General features: G+C 38.6%; 1 protein-coding gene, 1 long non-coding RNA gene and 1 pseudogene across 2 annotated transcripts; 2 read left to right on the forward strand and 1 right to left on the reverse strand.

The window, feature by feature from the left end:
* Positions 1 to 1,092: 1,092 nt before the first annotated feature.
* LOC133723582 (disease resistance protein RGA2-like) lies at positions 1,093 to 4,071 on the forward strand. Its single transcript, XM_062150446.1, has one exon. It carries the CDS (start codon positions 1,185 to 1,187, stop codon positions 3,873 to 3,875), a length of 2,691 nt encoding a protein of 896 aa, XP_062006430.1. The 5' UTR covers positions 1,093 to 1,184; the 3' UTR covers positions 3,876 to 4,071.
* A 104-nt stretch (positions 4,072 to 4,175) lies between these two features.
* Positions 4,176 to 8,675, forward strand: LOC133723583 (pentatricopeptide repeat-containing protein At3g22690-like; annotated as a pseudogene).
* A 649-nt stretch (positions 8,676 to 9,324) lies between these two features.
* On the reverse strand, positions 9,325 to 11,119 carry LOC133722001 (uncharacterized). The gene is made up of 4 exons (XR_009852419.1): positions 10,994 to 11,119; positions 10,609 to 10,721; positions 10,284 to 10,512; positions 9,325 to 9,558 (listed from the first exon to the last, which is right to left on the reverse strand). It is a non-coding gene; the product is annotated as an uncharacterized LOC133722001 (long non-coding RNA).
* Positions 11,120 to 20,348: the final 9,229 nt, after the last annotated feature.

Raw genomic sequence — 20,348 nt, forward strand, 5'->3', positions numbered from 1 at the left:
TAAATATTTTAAAGTTAATTCTATCAAAGTTTTTGATGTTGGCTAACAAAACCTTTCATCTTAATAATAGTATAGATTAAAAAGAAATTTATCAGCTGCGGAGGTTCTTTAGTAGGTCACCAAGGAGAAGTTGTGCTAAGTTGATGGATCAACCTGAGTGGCGAACTATAAGACTATAAGAGCAAGTTCACCCGTTGGATCACCATGTCACCCACTATTTATTGCTTTTTAGTGTTAATTTTCACCCTTTGGGTCACGGGCACAGTTTTCATGGTGACTTGGGTCATCAGGTCACGATGGTGACTCAGGGCACGAAATACACTGTGCCCGTGACCCAGAGGGTGAAATTAACACTAAAAAGTAGTGAATAGTAGGTGACCTGGTGACCCAACGAGTGAACTTGCTCTAACAAGACGAATCAGCCTTTTAGTCTGTTTTTTTTTTTTTTTTTTTTTCACATTAAAAACATTGTGAAAGAAAATATGTAACTTACAGTACTTTTTTCTGAAAAATGGTGAAGAAAGAAAACATTTCTTTGGAGGGATGATAGTGCGATATGGTACCCGTTGCCGGCCCTGACTAGGTTTGGGCTGTGCAGTTGCACAGGGCACCAAGCAGATGAGGACATCAACTTTATATAGTTCCTTGACTTCCTTCTTGCATTCAATCACTTACCAATGCATTCTCAATCTGCTATATCCAAGATTCAGTGACTACTACTAGTTCTCTCTACGTTCAACTTCTGTCCTATTATTTTATTTCTTCAATGTTAATAATCCTAATTGTACGTCTCAGTGCCTCAGTGGAAACAAATGCAGTAATAGTGGTTTGCTTGCTGCAACTCTTTTCTGCCTTTTTTTGGATTTTATGATTCATTCATTCATGACCCAAATTTGGAACATAATACCTTTCTTAAAAAGAAGCTACAAACCTACTCAGCCTTATTACCCATTCTCTACAAACCTATTACATTTTATGAAAATTGGAACATAATACCTTTCTTCATTCTCTTGTTATTTTTTTCCCCAAAACTAGGCCATAATGTTTGAATCTTTTAGCTTTTGCCAAGATAAAGAAGTTAAACATTCATCTAGAGAATGAAGAAAGGTATTGCCAGACAAGAAAATTAAAGAAAGCCACCAAAGTAGTAAAGAAAAGAATAAGAATGTATACTTGCATTCACCATGTTGTCTTCGTTTACTTTAGTAATCAAAACGCATGAAGCTTGGAAGGTGCCATATATAAGCCTAATTCGTATCTTCAAAATCACCAAAATCATCATACTTGTAAGACAAACAGGAAAAACAAAATCCACCTTTCCTTTAACTCACCTCAACAACATGGCTGAACTTGTTCTTGATTTGGCAAGCAAGCTAACAGAGAGGTTGGGCTCCCTTGCTTACAATGAGATTTGCTTGGCATGGGGAGTCAAAACTGATCTGCAAAAGCTTGAGCGCACCATATCCACCATCAAAAATGCGCTCGATGATGCTGAAGAGAAGCAAGTGCATAACAAGGGGCTACAAAGTGCGCTGCAACAACTTAAAGATGTGTTCCGCGACGCTGAAGATGTGTTGGATGAGTTTGAGTGCGAAGCATTGCGGAGGCAAGTTGTAAAAACATATTACAACACTGCGAGAAAGGTACGTCGTTTCTTTTCGCGCTCTAATCCAATTGCTTTTCGACTGAGAGTAGGTCATGAAATCACTGAGATAAGGGAGAGATTAGATGAGCTTATAGCTAATAAAGCTATATTTGATCATCTCACTGATCATCAAGGTGATCTTGATCATGATAGAAATGTACGGAGCGTGAATGTGAGGAGGGAGAATATGACCCACTCCTTCATTCCTGCTTCAGAGGTTATTGGCAGAGACTCTGACAAAGAAGTGATTGTTGATCTTCTAATGCCAAAAACTGTTGATCAACAAAGTGGGAATTCCCAGAGGATTGTCTCTATTATTCCCATAGTTGGTATAGGAGGGTTGGGTAAGACCACACTTGCCAAGTTGGTCTACAATGATGAAAGGATCGTTGGGAATTTCGATTTGAGGATGTGGGTGTATGTGTCAGTGGACTTTGATATTCATAGGTTGATGGAAAAGATTCTTAGTTCTGCACTAGGTACAGAAATCAGTGAGAAGATGTCTGTGGATCAATTACAAGCAAAGTTACGTGAATCTTTGAAGGATAAGAAATATTTGCTTGTCTTGGATGATGTATGGAATGAGGATCGTATTCAATGGAGTGAGTTGAGAAATTTGTTGATAGACGGGATCAAATTAGGAAGTAAAATCTTAGTGACAACCCGTAATCACTCAGTTGCTTCAATCATGGGCACTGTACAACCATACAATTTAGCTGGCCTCTCTTATGAGCATTGTTTGTCATTGTTTAGAAAATCTGCATTCAAGGAAGGTGATGAGAAACAGCATCCACACCTCTTTGAAATTGGAAAAGAGATTGTGAAGAAGTGTGGAGGGGCTCCCTTGGCGGTGAGAACTTTAGGGAGTCAACTGTACTCAGAGACTGATGAGCGTCGATGGAAATTAGTAAGAGATTCTAAGATATGGGAATTGGAGAGAGAGGGTAGTGGTCATATCTTGCCTGCTTTGAGATTGAGTTATACTCAATTGCCTTCATACTTGAAACCATGCCTTGCTTATTGCGCATATCTTCCAAAGAAAGGACTTAACTGTAATTCTCTGGAATTGATCCATTGTTGGATGGCTCATGGAATCCTTCAATCTCGTGATAATGAGAATCTGGAGATGGAAGAAGTGGGAGAGCAATATTTTAAAGAATTATGGGCGAGATCGTTCTTTGAAAATGTGGAAACTGTCGAGGATGAATTTGATCTCTACTACAAGTTTTCTATGCATGATCTTATCTATGACCTTGTACAGTCAATTGGGCAAGATGAGTGGTCTGTTGTGGATTCTAGCACTAAGGACATCGTTGAAAATGTTAGACACTTGTCATTTTTGGAATTTGACAACATACTAATGGTTCCAACGATATTGCAAAAGTTAAAAAAAGTGCGGAGTATAACTACAGTGAAAGAGGTGACTATCGACGAATCCTTCCTTGATACTTGCTTTTCAAAATTTAAATATTTGAGGGTGCTTCGCTTCGTTGAATTATCATTGGAGTTGCCAAGTTCCATTGGTGCGTTAAAGCATTTAAGATATCTGTATTTAGAGGAAGGTGAAATGACAAAACTCCCCAATGCCATTTGCAAGTTGCAGAGCTTGCAAATTCTATTTTTTTCTAAGTGTGAAAATATTGAAGAGTTACCAAGAGATATGGGCAACTTGATCAGCCTCAGATTGCTTATGATGACGACGAAAGAAGCATGTTTTCAAGACAATGGAGTGGGATGTTTGAAATCACTTCGGTTGCTCGCGATTGTAAATTGTGGTAATTTAATCTCTTTGCCCCGCGAGATGAATTATCTCTCTGCATTGCGGACTTTGATATTAGCTGATTGTGAGCAACTCGATCTGGTGACCCAACATTATAAAGCAATTCCATTGAGGCTCGAAAAGTTGGCTATTGATGGACTACCACGGATCACGGAGTTGCCTGAATGGTTTCGAGGAGCTGCCAACACCCTACAGTACTTGTGGATTGAAGATTGTTCCAATTTGGGTTCATTACCAGGGTGGCTCACAGATCTAACATCACTTAAAAAGCTTGTCCTCAAGAGATGCCCCAAATTGTTGTCACTTCCAGAAGGGATGGATCGTCTCACTGCCTTGAGAGACTTGAAGATAGTAGGTTGTCCTGAGTTGCAGAGAAGATGCGAACGTGACACTGGTGAAGATTGGCCAAAGATTGCTCGTATTCCAAACATTTATATTTCAAACTGGTGAAGATTGGCCACATTTGTTGCTGGGTAGCACCAGTGAAGCTGATCAGATGTTCTTGTATTGTTCCTTGTGTCTCCATTCTGTAAATATTGTCCCATCTGTGGTGTGCTTTTTCTTTTTTCCTTGTTGTATGTATTAGGCTGGGATTCCAGAACCTTTTCTTTCTTCAATAAAAGTTGTTCTCATGATGAATGATGTAGATTTGTTTGTATGCATGTTTCTTTCTTCAATAACAGATCGGATTACAGTGGAATATAGATATGGTTATTAGAACACACGCCGAAATGAGCACCCTCGAAAGCTTAGATTATGCCCGAAAAGGGTGTATTGGTCATGTACAATTCTCTCATAAAGGGGTTATTATAGTGCTGGGCTTTGTGATGAGGCTATTGGGCTCTATGTTCAGATGGTGCTTCAGGGTGTTTTGCCGGATAAGTTCACATTTCCTTTTCCACTGAGCGCGTGCTCAAAGATTGTGGCTTTCTGTGAAGGGGTTCAGCTCCATGGGTCGCTTGTGAAGGTGGGTTTGGAGCAAGATGTGTTTATTGGGAATTCTTTGATTCATTTCTATGCAGAATGTGGGGACTTGGATTATGCCCACAAGGTGTTTGATGAAATGCTTGAGAGAAACATCGTGTCGTGGACTAGTTTGATATGTGGTTATGGTAGGAGGAGTATGCCAAAGGAGGCTGTTTCTTTGTTTTTCGGGATGGTGGCTGCCGGTGTTCAGCCCAATTCGGTGACCATGGTGTGTGTTATTTCTGCTTGTGCAAAGTTGAAGGATGTTGCGTTGAGTGAGACAGTGTGTGCTTACATTGGGGAGTCTGGACTCAAGACTAATATGCTTATGGTGAATTCACTTGTTGATATGTATATGAAATGTGGAGCTACTGATGCCGCAAAGCGGCTTTTTGATGAATGTGTGGAGAAAAACTTGGTTCTTTACAACACCATTTTGTCAAATTATGTGCGCCAGGGACTGGCTAGTGAAGCAGTTTCTGTTATGGGTGAAATGCTACAACAGGGCCCAAGACCCGACAAGGTTACCATGTTGGCTGCAATTTCAGCTTGCGCACAACTAAGTGATTCTCTCTCAGGTAAGTGTTGCCATGGTTATGTTCTAAGGCATGGACTAGAAGGTTGGGATACCATTTGTAATGCCATGATTGACATGTACATGAAGTGCGGCCAACAAGAGATGGCCTGCATAATTTTTGACAAGAGAGGCTACAATTGAAAGAGAAAGGGTTTCAGAAGGTACCCGGATCCAGTTCCATTGAAGTTAATGGAGTGATTCATGAGTTTACCTCCAGTAGTGATACTGATACACGCACAGAGAAGAGCCACATTGGGTTGATGTTGCAAGAAATAAACAGCAGACTCAGAGATGCTGGTCACGTTCCTGATCTGGACAATGTCCTGCTTGATGTTGATGAGAAGGAGAGAGTACTTGCTCGGTCGACATAGTGAGAAAGTGGCCATAGCTTTTGGGCTTATAGGTACAGGGCAAGGAGTGTCAATTCACATGGTGACGAATCTGAGAATGTGTTCTGATTGTCACTCTTTTGCCAAATTAGTGTCAAGAATATACGAAAGAGATAACAACAGGTTCCATTTCTTTAGTCAGGGCCTTTGCTTGTGCAGTGATTACTGGTAATAGAATTACGATTTGAAGAGAACTCTCCCCCAATTATTTTTCTTCTTTAGTCTGCAATCCCATTATCTATTGCTTTTGATCTGCACTGCCATTATCATATTGCGTTAATTACACAATCCAATTATGCCTCCATTATCATTGAGCCATACTCCTGGGGCAATATGCACAACCCAATATCTTCCATTGCCATTGTCCAAACTCGTCAACTACTTGGCTGAGAAAACAAGCGTTGTATATCAGACCAATCAAGCCCTTGAGCCTGAAGCTGGAATGACAGTGATTCACCTAGTATGCCAACAGAATGGATATTGACCAACCATACCCGTCCACTTCAGAGTTCCGACAAGAATGCCATGCATTCAGATGTATTTATCAGAGAGAGAGAGGTTTGTAGCTGAGACTTGAAAACAATCTTTTGAATTCAAGCTTAAAAGTGCGAGCTATTCAAAATTCCAAGGTTTCATGGTTGGTTGGTTGGTTTTCCGCTTTTTTTTTTTTTTTTTTTTTCTCAGATTCTGCAGGCATATTGTTTTGTCACTGCCTTATGGTGCAGCTTGCGTTGGGTGAGGTTTTTGGGGCTGGTTTTGTTTTGGATTGCTCGCTTTGGTCCAAAAGCTTTCTTATCAGCAAACTACTCAGATAGAGCTGGCAACATCAGCTCATTCAATGGATTTACTTTGAAAAAGGGCTCGAATGTCCTCAGCTGGTAATTTTTCTGGATCAATTATGGTTTTGATTCTTTCTGGGTTTTATTATTTGTTTTTGTTCACTGATGTTGTCATTTAGGAAGACATTTGAGACCTGGATTTATATTTGCTCAATTTGTACCTTCAAAAACTTTCATTTACAATCTTCAGTTCTCTGGAACATAAGTTTAGTGAAGTTAGAACTGATTAACTATTAGACAAAGTATATATAAGAAGTGAATTCAATTAAAGCATGTGAAAGTTCTTCATTTAAAAGCATACTTTGTCTGATAGTTTCTATTTAAGTAGTGAAAATAACTTATATGTAAAGTATACATTCATATACACTAATATTTCACACACTGAAAGTAGCTTATATGCACCCTGGAAGTTAGCTCCTTTCAGTTTAAGTTATGAGTTACTTTGCATACTTATAAGTCACTCTGTATTCTTTAGGAAATACACATTCCTTCTGCCTGGAAGTTAGCTCCTTTCAGTTTAAGTTATGAGTTACTTTGCATACTTATAAGTCACTCTGTATTCTTTAGGAAATACACATTCCTTCTGCACCCTGGAAGTTAGCTCCTTTCAGTTTAACTTACATGCAAAACATACTTTCAGTTTAAGAAGTGAATTCAATTAAAAGGCCACGGCATCGTCGGAGCTCAGGTTCCGCCCGGATGTGACTTGGCTTTTGTGCAGAAGTACTCTAAGGACAAAACGGTAACATTTGTGCTATATGGAGACGGTTCTGCAAATCAGGCACAGCTGTTCGAGGTGCTTAATATCTCTTCGCTTTGGGATTTGCCTGCGATTTTGGTCTGTGAGAATAATCACCGTAAGTAATCAATTAGTTTAGTTTTGTAATTTTAGATGCATTGTTTTCAGAAATGATAGACGATTTGATTTGCTTATTCCAATTGCTTTACACAGATGGAATGGGAATGACAGTGGAGAGCAACCTAGAGTCCTGGGTTGCGGTGGCTTTTGATTCACATGGAAGTATTATTATGCAGATGGATTGGAAGGTTTAATTGCCTTACCGTGATTAAATTGAATTGGAAGCTTTAATTGCCTCAAGTCATATTTCATAGGTACATTGGAACATAAGTGAAACTGTGCATTATACACAAGTCTATTTTAATGCATTTCCTATTGAAGAAAATTGTTGCTGATGTGAAAGATTTCTATGTTTGATTCAGTTCAGGGTTGGAGCTGATTTTCAAGTTTGCAGCTTTAAAACCCAAAAGCCAGAAGAGTTTTAGGGCTTGACACGGTCTAAAAGCCATGGGAGAACGTGTTTCAGTGTGTCTCTAACAATATAAGTATATTCTAATTCCAATTCCCTCGAAAATGTTTGGTCTTGAAACTTCATGGTATGAATTTTTCACATTTTGGTTCTTTTTTTCCTTTGTGTGATTTTAGTCTGAGCTGCATTACTGCCATATAAGCTTATTTAGTTAGCTGGCAATTTGAATAATTTTCTGTTTTTGGTACAATTTTGTGGTTCTATCAAAAAAACGTGATCTGTTATAAGCCTAACTTTGTTTTCAAGTCTGACAATTGACCCTGTAAATCTGAAGAAAGCCGTGATTGATTTGCGGGTGCGTTTTGCAGACGGGTAAGCATTTGAGAGGAAGATTGAATAAGGAGATGAAGAACTCGGTGTTGGATCGCAGTTTTTACATTGACAGTGAAGAAGAAGGTGATGAGGAGAAGGGAAACAAAAGCATAGAAGTTCGGAATGGTTCTGATTCTTGGGGCTCGGAAGCCGAGCACCGCCGGCAGCAGCTGATTCAGCCCAGTTCTTACAACACCCAATGGCCTCAAAGTTACAGGTTCTCATCTCTCTCAGTTCTTTTGTTCTGTTTTGCTCTGTTTAGCTCTTTGAAACTTTTAGCTGGACACCAAAGATGGGACAGTGGATTACAAAGGAAACCCAGCTAATAAAAAAGACAGGAACCTGGAAAGCCTGCCCTTTTATCTTAGGCACTGTTTTAATAAGATTTGTACAGTAGAATTAGTGGATATAAATCAGATGTGAGGTGTATACTGATTTGATTTTTGGGTTTGATTTTTCAATAGGGAATGAATACTGTGAAAGATTGGCATACTATGGGATGAGGTCAAATCTGGTCATTTATTTCAAGAAACATCTGCACCAAACCAGTGCTAAAGCAGCTGAAAGCAACTCAAATTGGAGGGGAACATGTTATTTCACTCCCTTGCTTAGAGCATTTTTGGCTGATGCCTATTTGGGAAGACATATGACTGTTGCCTCTTTCTCAATCATCTAAAACCTAGGGTTCCGGTCTCTTCTATTTTGATTACTCTAAGGTTTACATAGGTCATCAATCTTAATTGATGTTCCACTATTAGCTATTTTGTTTATTATTGTGTGAAATTATGTAAATTACTTGGTTGGAGCAATGAGAAAACCCATGCATGGTTATTAACATATTATCCTTCTGATGCTATCAAAGCATTAGCACTACTACTGCACCGCAGACGTTGAATACCACTCACACTGTGCTCAGTGCTAAAGTGTGCGTCTAATTCGACCCATATAAAATCATGGCTAATAATTAAGGCTTAAGCCTCTACTTCCTCAGTCGATCTCTTTTACCCAAGCAGATTCCGGACCTGGAAGACAAATTCAGGATAATACTAGCAACAGTGCCCGCGCTTTGCTGCGGGATGGGAATCGTAACCATAATTCTTTTCCCTAACTTAAAAGGAGAGGATATAAATGACAGAACTGTTTTCATTACTGCAGATCATCTAAAACAAAAGATGACCTTATCATAGTGGACTGTTCAACAAATAGGCTATCTAAGTTTGAGGTTAGTTGCTGCTGGAACATTTTCCAAAAAAATAGTTGGTCCAGTTGGTCCAGGTATATATACAGAAAAGGTGTTAGCCTATGAAAAAATTGCTTGCTCCATTTCTACCTATACAAAAAGTGGTGCAAGAGTTGCAATGACAAGCTGCTGCAGTCAGTTTTCTGCTTGTTGGGTTGTGGAGCGTCTGTTGATGACATTGCTGGTTCGGCGCTAGCTTCCGTATCATTGTGAGAAAAGAAAACGTAGTCACTGTTTTTTTCACACACTTGAGATGTGAAGAAAATTGAAGCTGAATGAAGATAAATTTTGTAATATGAATCTGAATGAAAAAATTTTTTGTAGAGGTTTACCTGTAAGGTTTTTTGTCTCAGTGCTAAACAACTCTGTTCTGCTTTTTAACCTTTTTTGGCATCAATTGAGCACAGTAAAGCAATTGTAAACCATAAATAAGATGAAAAAAGATTTCATGAACAACCTTGAGTCTCAAAAAAGATAAACTCCTGCACAAAAAAGGAGTCATGCTAACTGAATCGTACGGTACTATAAGTTGAAAAATATTGACAATAGTTTTCTTATGAAGGTCATGCATCTGTTCATAGTTAATAAATTGAAATGCACAACATGATCCAGTAAGGTCTAAAGTCAAAAGACATGGATTCAGGAATCTTTTTAAACAACAAATACAAATATAAAGTAGCAAAAAAGAAGAAGGAAACCCAGATTCAACATGATCCTAATTCATGGCTTTCATGAGATTCGTAGCATAAATGCCAACTGCAATTTGGCCAAACTAAGAACATCATCACTCCATAATAGATATTCCAATTTATCATTTATACACATGCAAAACCACATATCAGACTTTTACCAAAAAAAGAAAGGAAAAAAAAAGAAAGGTTAATGATATCAATTATAATGCAAAACCATGAACTCCAAAATATCATACCTGTAATTAACACAAACAACACAGATAGATTTCGATATTCACAAATGCAGCCATACCACTAACATTGGAACTGATAAAGTAAGTTCCCATGCTTTATGGTTTAATTACTACCCAATTGAGCTTTCACTTAATAGTTCACTTCAAGTTTGGCCATCCATATGCAGCTTAAGTGTCATTAAATAGCCTCTTTGATTCATCAGAACAGCGACAGCAGAAACATTGGATTTCCAATTTGGCACAACAAACTCATATAAGGCAGCGAAATTGGGAAAACCATACGTAGAAGTTGGCAACCGTTGGCTCTGAGATCCTTAAACTTTGGCTTGTGTAAAACCAAATGAAGGCCAAGGAATGCTTACTGCTAACAATGTTAGCATTCCTCGTTCCATATGAACTCTAAGCATGTGGTACTATTTAGCCCCACACGCCTACCCATGTGGTACTGCTACTAATAAAGCCGAAGCTTTGCCCATTATCTGTATGGACTGCAGCCTTAACCAGCCAAATCCTAAAATACACATAAAACCATAATGCATTACAATCAAGAAGATTTGGAGAAGAAATAATTTTTTGAATAATGAGTTGAACTTCGAAACCCACTTACACAATGATTCACTATATAGACCTCAGCAACCGTCAGTTCTTCCAAAGTTTGAAGCAAAGGCAGGCACCTTCCATGTAAGGTTACTGCTGCCACAATAGCCACAGCTTGCCCTTCTGCAAAGGAGGCAACATGATACCCAATTAGAAACCTTGCACTACAATTTACATGTTTCCACACTAATCTATACAATGATATGCAAAGAGGCCAACATATTTACAAATATATGTGATCAATCAAAACGGAATGAGCATGTTGCTATCAATACAAATACACACATATGAATGTATACAATAACAGAAAATCAAATCTTCAAAGGCATTAAAAAATTTTCTTTTTTGACTTGGAACGTGTTAGAAGTAAAAGAAGAGAGCAATCAGAGGCATACTCATTTGGGCACACAGTACTCCGATTATCTGCACAAATCTGCCAAGATGACATATCATTGAACCAAGCATCCTACGAATAGTAAAAAGAAGGAAATTGTAAGTATCACATTGCTGCACAGGTACATAAACCAATAGGTAGAACTTTTATCAATCAATACATACAGTAATCTAGTCTAACATATTTTAAAATCCTACCTCCATTTCTTATGTGTATGGAATTGAAAACACACTCATAATTTAGGGGGTAAAGTGCAGTTAATCCTATACGCAATCATATAAAAAATATTAGAGGCATACAACGCTGATTCTAAATTTTTCTACAAATTAAAAACATAGAACTGTTCTCAGGAGTTACCATCAGTCCATCACATTAGGTAGTATATCCAATATATAGTTGGATTAGCAAATATTTGTGACGCATAATTATATTAAGCTCTTACTACTCACAATAACATATCCCACATAGAGAAATACCGTTTTAGTCATGTTTCACACTGACATAGCTATTTAATGTAGTATATAATCGTATTTTACCTGTGCGACAAACTTGTACAGCTTTCAGTAAGGACGATCAAAAGTTTGTAATTACTCAACTATGATGGTTATATTTTTTTGTCAAAGGAAATAAAATGCATTAATAGAAAGTCATAATTCATGAGATAGTCAAAATGGTCCATCCTTGACCTAAACACTTCAATCTTAATGCAGGAAAAAAAATGCACATTTTATGCACTGTCTTATCATATAAAGGTACAAATAACCAAAGTGAATAGGCGAAAAAATGTCAGTCACTTCTTCTAACCTCAATTGAGCAATCAATGGTTGAATCATGAACTTGATGAACGCGTGCGGGGTACCCTTCATATGCGTCTCCATGCACATCCTTGAAAAGCTAATGACAAACCCATTGATGCTGCATACAAAGCAGTTGCCTTGAGACCAAAATGGCTCGGTGATCAATCTTTTAATTTGTACCCGCCAACATAAGAGTTCCGGTATGGAATTGCAACATACTATATGTTTGGACTCAAAATGAGCATTTTGGCCTAACAAGGCACGTCTTGGAGAAATTGAGCCAATGTCAGTGGCTCAAGCTATATATTGTCGACAAGTTCGAAATATATATTTAGAGGCTAAATAAAGCCTACTATGGAAGCATGGAAGCATGAAAAGTCAACTTTAGCACATTTTCCTACTTCGGCTAGGAGAAACCGAGCTAAACAATGAAGGAGGGGCGGCAGACTAACCAAACAAAATTCAAATGAGCTGAAACTTTCCAGATTAAATCTAGAAAGCCCAAGGATCATTTCTTACAAAAGTGTTGCTTAACATTATTTTTGGTTATGGACTGATATGAATGCAAGTATGGATTGTTTAGGTTTTCTGTATGTTCTTGTTTTGGTTGCTTAAAGCTAAATAAAACACAGAAAACTTAAACATATTTTCTTTACAAACTGAGAACTCACTCGAATTTTTGTTTTGCTCCTTAGGTAACTCTTACATGAACTTGAACAGTGTCTTGATGTTAATTGGAACCAACTATAGAGCTTGACTAGACTCTGTGGAAAACTATATGGGAATGCATGAGAACATAGACTATTGCTTTACTGAGGATAAGCCTGAAGAGTTGAATGAAAAGAGCACCAAGAAAGATACTGACCTTTACAAGAAGTGGCATAGATCAAATAAAATGGCTAAGAACCTCATCCGAACATCTATGTCTAAGACTGTCAGGGGAAGTATAGAAGAGCCTGAGCTAGCATCAGATTTTCTGGAACTCATAGGTGCTAAGTTTAAAGAAAGTGAAAAAGCAGAAGCAGCTAGGCTAACCAAGGAGTTTCATGATTTGAAGTACATGGGTTCAGGGGGAGTCAGAGAGCATATTATGAAGATGATCAATATAAATGGCAGACTCAGAGAGCTCTTGATGGGGGTTAGGGATGAGCAGGTAGTGTATTATGCACTACATTCCTTGCCTAACAGTTTTAGTCATCTTAGGACCAGTTACGACTCTCAAAAGGGAAACTGGACTCTAGATGAACTTATATCCATCTGTGTGGATGAGGAATCTAGGATCAAGGAAGAAAAGGAACCTGCTACAACCATTGACCTCATTGAGAAGCCTAAAAGGAAAAAGCCCCAGAATAAGCTCAAGCCTACCAAAGCCATAACTAAGAGTTCAACAACTGCAGTGGCCAAGGAAAACAGGTCATTCAGGTTCAAGTGCTACTTTTGCAAAAGAGTAGGACACATGAAAAAGGACTGCACTGGCTATAAGAACTGGTTAGCCAAAAAGGGTAAGATTTTTTCTAATACAGTTTTTTCCTTAGAAATTAATCTTATAAATGTTGAACCACAGTCTTGGTGGATAGATTCAGGCTCACCTATTCATATTACTAATTCTTTGCAGGGATTCATAAGGAGGAGAATCCCAAAAAGTGATGAAGTGAACCTGTGTGTAGGCAATGACATGAGAGTGGCAGTCAAGGCTATTGGAACCTTAAAGCTCGATTTAGGATTAGGAAAATTGTTAGTTTTGGATAATGTTTTTTATGTACCTTCCATGAGAAGGAATTTGGTTTCAGTTTCTCTTTTAATAAAATTTGGTTGTAGACTTGTTATGGATAGTAATGGAATTCTTATTTCTAAAAATTCTGTTCAAATTGGTTCTGGTGTTATTATGAATGATTATTTACAGTTAAATTGTTCAATGGCTCAACAAGAAATTTTACTTGTTGAAAATAACACAAACAGTACTAGCACTTTAACAGGTGTTAAAAGAACCAAACTAAATGAAAAGTCTGCATTTTTATGGCATAGAAGACTCGGCCATGTTTCAAAAGAGAGACTGAAAATTTTGGTGAAAAACAACATCCTAAATGAACTTGATTTTTCTGATCTAACAGACTGTGTTGAATGCTTTAAGGGAAAAATAACTAATACGAGAAAGAAGACTGCATATAGAAGCCAAAATTTATTAGAACTCATACACACTGATATATGTGGACCATTTAGGCATCAAACTATCTGTGGGAATGTGTATTTTATCACATTCATTGATGACTTTTCTAGATACAGTTATGTTTATCTACTTTCAGAAAAGGCACAAGCATTGAAAGCCTTTCAAATCTTTAAGTCTGAAGTAGAAAATCAACTAGAAAAGAAAATCAAAATAGTAAGATCAGATAGAGGAGGTGAGTTCTATGGCAAGTACACTGAATCCGGCCACAAAAGGGTCCATTTGCCTTGTTTTTACAAGACAATGGAATTAAAGCTCAATATACAACACCCTATAACCCACAACAGAATGGTGTTGCAGAGCGAAAGAATAGGACTCTTTTGAACATGGTTAGATGTATGATGTGTACAACAGGTTTGCCTAAATTTCTGTGGGGTGAGGCTTTAAAAACTGCAAATTATATTTGCAACAGGACACCTAGCAAAGCCATAGAAAAGACTGCTTTTGAGCTTTGGTGTGGCAGGAAACCTAGTCTTCACCACTGCCATGTTTGGGGATGTCATGCAGAAGCTAGGATTTATAATCCAAGCTTGAATAAACTTGATCCTAAGACAGTTAGTTGCTATTTTATAGGTTATCCAGATAAATCTAAAGGCTATAAATTATATTCTGCTCATCATTCACCTAGAATTTTTGAAACACATCAAGTAAAGTTTCTAAGTGAAAAAGTTCACAATACAAACCTTGAGGATTTATCCTCAGATTTTAAGGAAATTGTGTCAGATGAGAATATAAGTGTAGCATTGCCTTTAGAACAAGATGTAACTGATCAAGTCACTGGTCGAGTAACTGACCAAGTAACTGTCATTGGACAAGTAACTGACCATGTCACTGACCAAGTAACTGTCATTGGACAAGTAACTGACCATGTAACTGACCAAGTAACTGATCAAGTACCTGTAGCTCAACCTAATCATGAACATCCTCAGCCTAGAAGATCACAGAGAGCAAGAAAACCAACTTATTGGGGGGGGGGGGGGGAAGAGAGTGACTACATTGTTTATCTGCAAGAAGCAGAAATTGAAATGGACTGTGCAGAGGACAATGATCCAACTACATTTAACTAGGCCATTGAAAGTAGTGAATCTCATCGATGGCAGCTAGCAATGGAAGCAGAAATTAATTCCATGAGTCAAAATGCAGTTTGGGAATTAGTTGAACCTGACCCAAATCAGAAACCTATAGGTTGTAAATGAGTTTTCAAAACCAAAAGAGATGCAAATGGCAATGTAGAGAGACATAAAGCAAGATTAGTTGCCAAGGGTTTTACACAGAAGGAGGGCATTGACTTTACTGAGACTTTTTCTCCAGTTTCTACAAAAGACTCGTTTAGGATAATCATGGCTTTAGTGGCTCACTTTGATATGGAGTTGCACCAAATGGATGTTAAAACAGCCTTTTTGAATGGTGAACTAGATGAAGTGATTTATATGAGGCAGCCAGAAGGTTTTGTACAAGCTGGAAGTGAAAATTTAGTGTGCAAGTTAAGAAAATCAATTTATGGCCTAAAACAAGCTTCTAGACAGTGGTACAAGAAATTTGACTCGGTGATTTCTACTTTTGGATTTACAGAAAATCTTGTGGATGAGTGTGTTTATTTGAAGATAGTTGGGAACAATTTTATTTTTCTGGTACTCTATGTGGATGATATACTTTTGGCTAGCAGTAACCTTAAACTGCTTAAAGACACCAAGAGCTTTCTGTCAAAGAATTTTGACATGAAAGACTTAGGAGAAGCATCCTATGTACTAGGTATTGAAATTAAAAGAGATAGGGCACAGAGACTACTTGGTTTGTCTCAACAGAATTATATTACCAAAGTTTTGAAGAGATTTGATATCGAAAAGTGTGCAGCTGGAGAAGTTCCTATGTCTAAAGGAGATAAGCTAACCAAGAAGCAAAGTCCCAAAAGTGATGTTGAGAAAGAAAATATGGAGTCGAAGCCTTATGCCAGACTTGTAGGAAGTCTCATGTATGCACAAGTCTGCACTAGGCCAGACTTGTCTTTTGCAGTAGGGATTTTGTCAAGATTTCAATATAATCCAGGCCACGAACATTGGGTAGCTGGGAAGAAAGTGTTGAGGTACCTGCAGAAAATAAAGAATTACATGCTAGTTTATAGGCAAGTGGAGAATCTGAAACTCGTTGGATTTTCAGATTCTGATTTCGCAGGGAATTATCCAGACTCCAAGAAGTCAACTTGTGGATATGTGTACATGCTTGCAGGAGGTGCTATTGCTTGGAAAACCATGAAGCAAACTCTTGTTTCAACTTCTACTATGCAAGCCGAATTTATTGCAGTATATGAAACTGTGTGTGAAGGACTTTGGATTAGGAATTTTTTGATGCAGACCAAAGTGTTAAGTCACATTGTGGCTGGTACACTTGTGATCTATTGTGACAATGAAGCAGCTGTTTTCTTTAGCAAGAACAGTAAAATATCAAATAATTCCAAACACATTGATTTAAAGTATTACAGTGTTAGAGAAAGGGTAAAGCATGGTGAGATAGCTGTTTTGAGTATTGACACGAATTCACAGCTAGCAGACCCCTTCACCAAGGCATTGTCAGTAGCAGCATTCCAGAAGCATACAGCCGGCATTGGAGTTTTAGCTAATCTAGATGCTTAGGTTCAGTATAGAGTTAGTCCAGTTGGAGCATTTAAAATTCTAAGGCCTTTTGAGTTCTTGTATTTTCACAACTCATTTGTAATGACAGATTTTATTATTATCAATAAACTTTTGAGGTATTTCCAGTTATGATTTTGCTGCAGCTTTATTGTTTTATTTTGGAAATTATCATCTTGTTTTGAATATCATACTTGCTATCAGGTGGCTTAAATCATGTGAAGCATGATGTTAAGTTAGGGAATTTAATCCCTCCGCCACGCAAGTACTAGAAATAGAGATAGAAAGAAGAAATAACCAAGCCAAGAAGACAACAAGATTTAACGAGGTTCGGCCAATATCCTTGCCTACGTCCTCGGAGAGTTTCACCTTCAATAATGAGAGAATTACACAAGTACAATATTACACCGCTCAAGTTTATGCCCAACCCAAGCCCTTGTATCCAATAGGATACCCCTTGTACACCCTCTCTCAACCTAGAAGATCACTCTACCCCAAGAGCTATTCACACTCTTGAACACAACTCACTTTGGTTCTATACACGAAGACCCTTAGAGTTGCTTTAGACCTCTCCTTGCTTGCCTCCACACAAGCTTCATCTATTTATACCATTGATGGAAGTCTCTAGACTCACTTCATCAATGCTCATACATGAATCAACCACCCATCTCCCACATTAACTCCCTAGGAAGACTAAAAAGGTCAAAACATGAATTTAACTATGCATTTCTTCCCAATGCATCAACTTGACCATGCATTTATACCCAATGCATGCACTTGACCATGCACCAATTTTCCATGCATAAGTTGTCACCTTGAATGCACAAACAATTAATACCATGCATTCATGCCATGCAAAATATCTCCACCAAGGAGGGATAGGCACCAAACCCAACAATCTCCCCCTCCCGACTTTGGTGGAGAGCTCCGCACTACCACTTCAATCTCTGAAGTCATCTCGATACGAGACACAACTTGTTATACTCACAAGTATTTCATTGGCCTTCTGGTTGCGCAGTTACACATAATTAGAGTCAATTGTATTTGTCCTAACTCCCCCTGATTCAATCGGCCAATACCATGTGTAACTGCCCCGAGACAACTATCACTTGTTGACTCTAAAGAGGGACCTCGACTTGACCCCTTTCCTAGCAGGATTTACCTTCTGACCATCGTCTGAAACAGGGAAACTTGTAACTGGAGTCTCTGCTATGCTCGCAAACGAGACTTGCTTCAGGTACCTGCATCCTTGTGCACACTGTTTCCCTTCAACCTTCGAGGTCTGAGTTTTTCCTATCAGACGGAACATACTTCCACACTTTTCTCCCTTCATTAGGACCATGCAGCCACGTGATATTTTCATAACTCCCCCTGCTGACGAAACCCTGCAGCCCTTGGAGTCTAACTGGCTCAAGGATATTAAATTTCTCCGGAACCTTGGGACGTACACAACATCACCCAAAGTGCGAACCGCTCCATCAAACATCTTGATCTTCACCGTTCCAACACCCATGACACGACGCCTTGTGCCATCTCCCCAAGTCACAAATCCTTTGACTTCTTGGAACGTATCAAAATATTCTCTCCTGGAGCAAAGATGATGAGAAGAACCAGTATCCAATATCCAATCACGTTGAGAACAAGTGTAATTACCTTTGGAGACTGTGAGAAATTCTCCAAAATCATTTGAAGCTTGTGCTATACCAGCCAAGGAGCAATCTGAGCCCTTATCATCCTTCTCTTTCAACAACGGACAATCCTGCCTTATGTGTCCCCACTCCTTGCACTTGTAGCATTGCTTGCCCTTTCCCCTGCCCCTGGATTTAGACCTGCTATGTCCACTAGATCCCCTGGCAGTTGACCTTCCCCTTTGATTCTGATCATGAGCAACAAAGACGGAACCTTGGGAATCATCGGCTTTCCTCCACTTCTCGTGAGATAAGAGAGTCGATTCCACCTCCTCCATCTTTAATGTATCCTTACCATACAAGATTGTAGTGATGATATTCTCATACGAATCGGGAAGCGAGGTAAGAAGTAGAAGGGCTTGATCTTCTTCCTCAATCTTTACATCAACTCGTGCTAGTTGATCTACCAATCCTCTGAACACATTCATGTGCTCCATGAGACTCGCACCTTCTCCCATCTTGAGCTTGTAGAGATCCCGTTTTAGATTCAACTTCGTCTACAAGCCTTTCCCAAGATGAAGCTTCTCCATTTTCTCCCAAATCTCAGGTGCCGAATCTACATCATTAAAATTATTGATAATATTGTCAGCAATATAAAACCTAATAGTGCTAACACACCTGGACTCCAACTCGTCCCAATCTTCATCTGACATCTTCTCTGGCTTCGCATCCTTTCCCTTCAAAGGTTTTGCAAGACCTTGTTAAACTAGGATGTCCTTCACCCTCCTCTGCCATAGAGTGAAATTTCCCTTTCCATCAAATTGCTCCACCTTGAAATGTGAGATGCTGGAACTTGCCATGACAAACAGCCCACGACCGATAAGCCGAAGCTCTGATACCACTTGTTAGGGAATTTAATCCCTCCGCCACGCAAGTACTAGAAATAGAGATAGAAATAAGAAATAACCAAGCCAAGAAGACAACAAGATTTAACGAGGTTCGGCCAATATCCTTGCCTACGTCCTCGGAGAGTTTCACCTTCAATAATGAGAGAATTACACAAGTACAAGATTACACCGCTCAAGTTTATGCCCAACCCAAGCCCTTGTATCCAATAGGATACCCCTTGTACACCCTCTCTCAACCTAGAAGATCACTCTACCCCAAGAGCTATTCACACTCTTGAACACAACTCACTTTGGTTCTATACAGGAAGACCCTTAGAGTTGCTTTAGACCTCTCCTTGCTTGCCTCCACACAAGCTTCAACATGAATTTAACTATGCATTTCTTCCCAATGCATCAACTTGACCATGCATTTATACCCAATGCATGCACTTGACCATGCACCAATTTTCCATGCATAAGTTGTCACCTTGAATGCACAAACAATTAATACCATGCATTCATGCCATGCAAAATATCTCCACCAAGGAGGGATAGGCACTAAACCCAACAAAGGTTCAAGCAATATTTTTAAGCCATCAGTGTTCAGTGAATTTGCTTGAGTTTCTGGTTTTAGAAACATACAGTTGGACCTAATATATGTTTACTTGTTGATACACATTAACATATATTGTATCACTTCTGGTTTGACATATGTGGATTGCAGGAGCTTGTGTTTGTGGTTTTGAAACTCTGCATTTTTGTTAAAATGTATACTATTTCTTGCTCTGCATAAGTAACTGTGATCTGACCATGTTGGAATGGATTTTTGATTTGAGTTTGTTATCTGGCGCGCACTTCAGTAAGTTAAGTAGGTTTTGATGTTTTCTGGTGCAAATCATCGAGCTTGGTATGTGTGAGTCTAAGGGGGAGATTGTAAGATCAAATATGGACATAACACATATCATCATAAAGTAATTAATGATTAGCTTAATATCAATCCTATTTTAACATGGATACAAACAGTAAATCAATACTAGTGACTTAATGAATAGTGTATCAATTCATTAAGGATAGTAATCCATTGCTTAGTCTACAAGGAATGCTACAAGTTGTGATACATTAGGAATCTAAGAGTGAAACCTAAACCGACAAGGAATGCTTTAATGGGAAGCTTCTTGAGGTTTAAGTCTCAT

The sequence above is a fragment of the Rosa rugosa genome, chromosome 7 (genome assembly GCF_958449725.1).
Source record: "Rosa rugosa chromosome 7, drRosRugo1.1, whole genome shotgun sequence".
Taxonomy (NCBI): Eukaryota; Viridiplantae; Streptophyta; class Magnoliopsida; order Rosales; family Rosaceae; genus Rosa; species Rosa rugosa.

Coding starts and splice junctions, on each gene's coding strand:
- LOC133723582 (XM_062150446.1), top strand. CDS start 1,185: ATGTTGTCTTCGTTTACTTTAGTAATCAAAACGCATGAAGCTTGGAAG.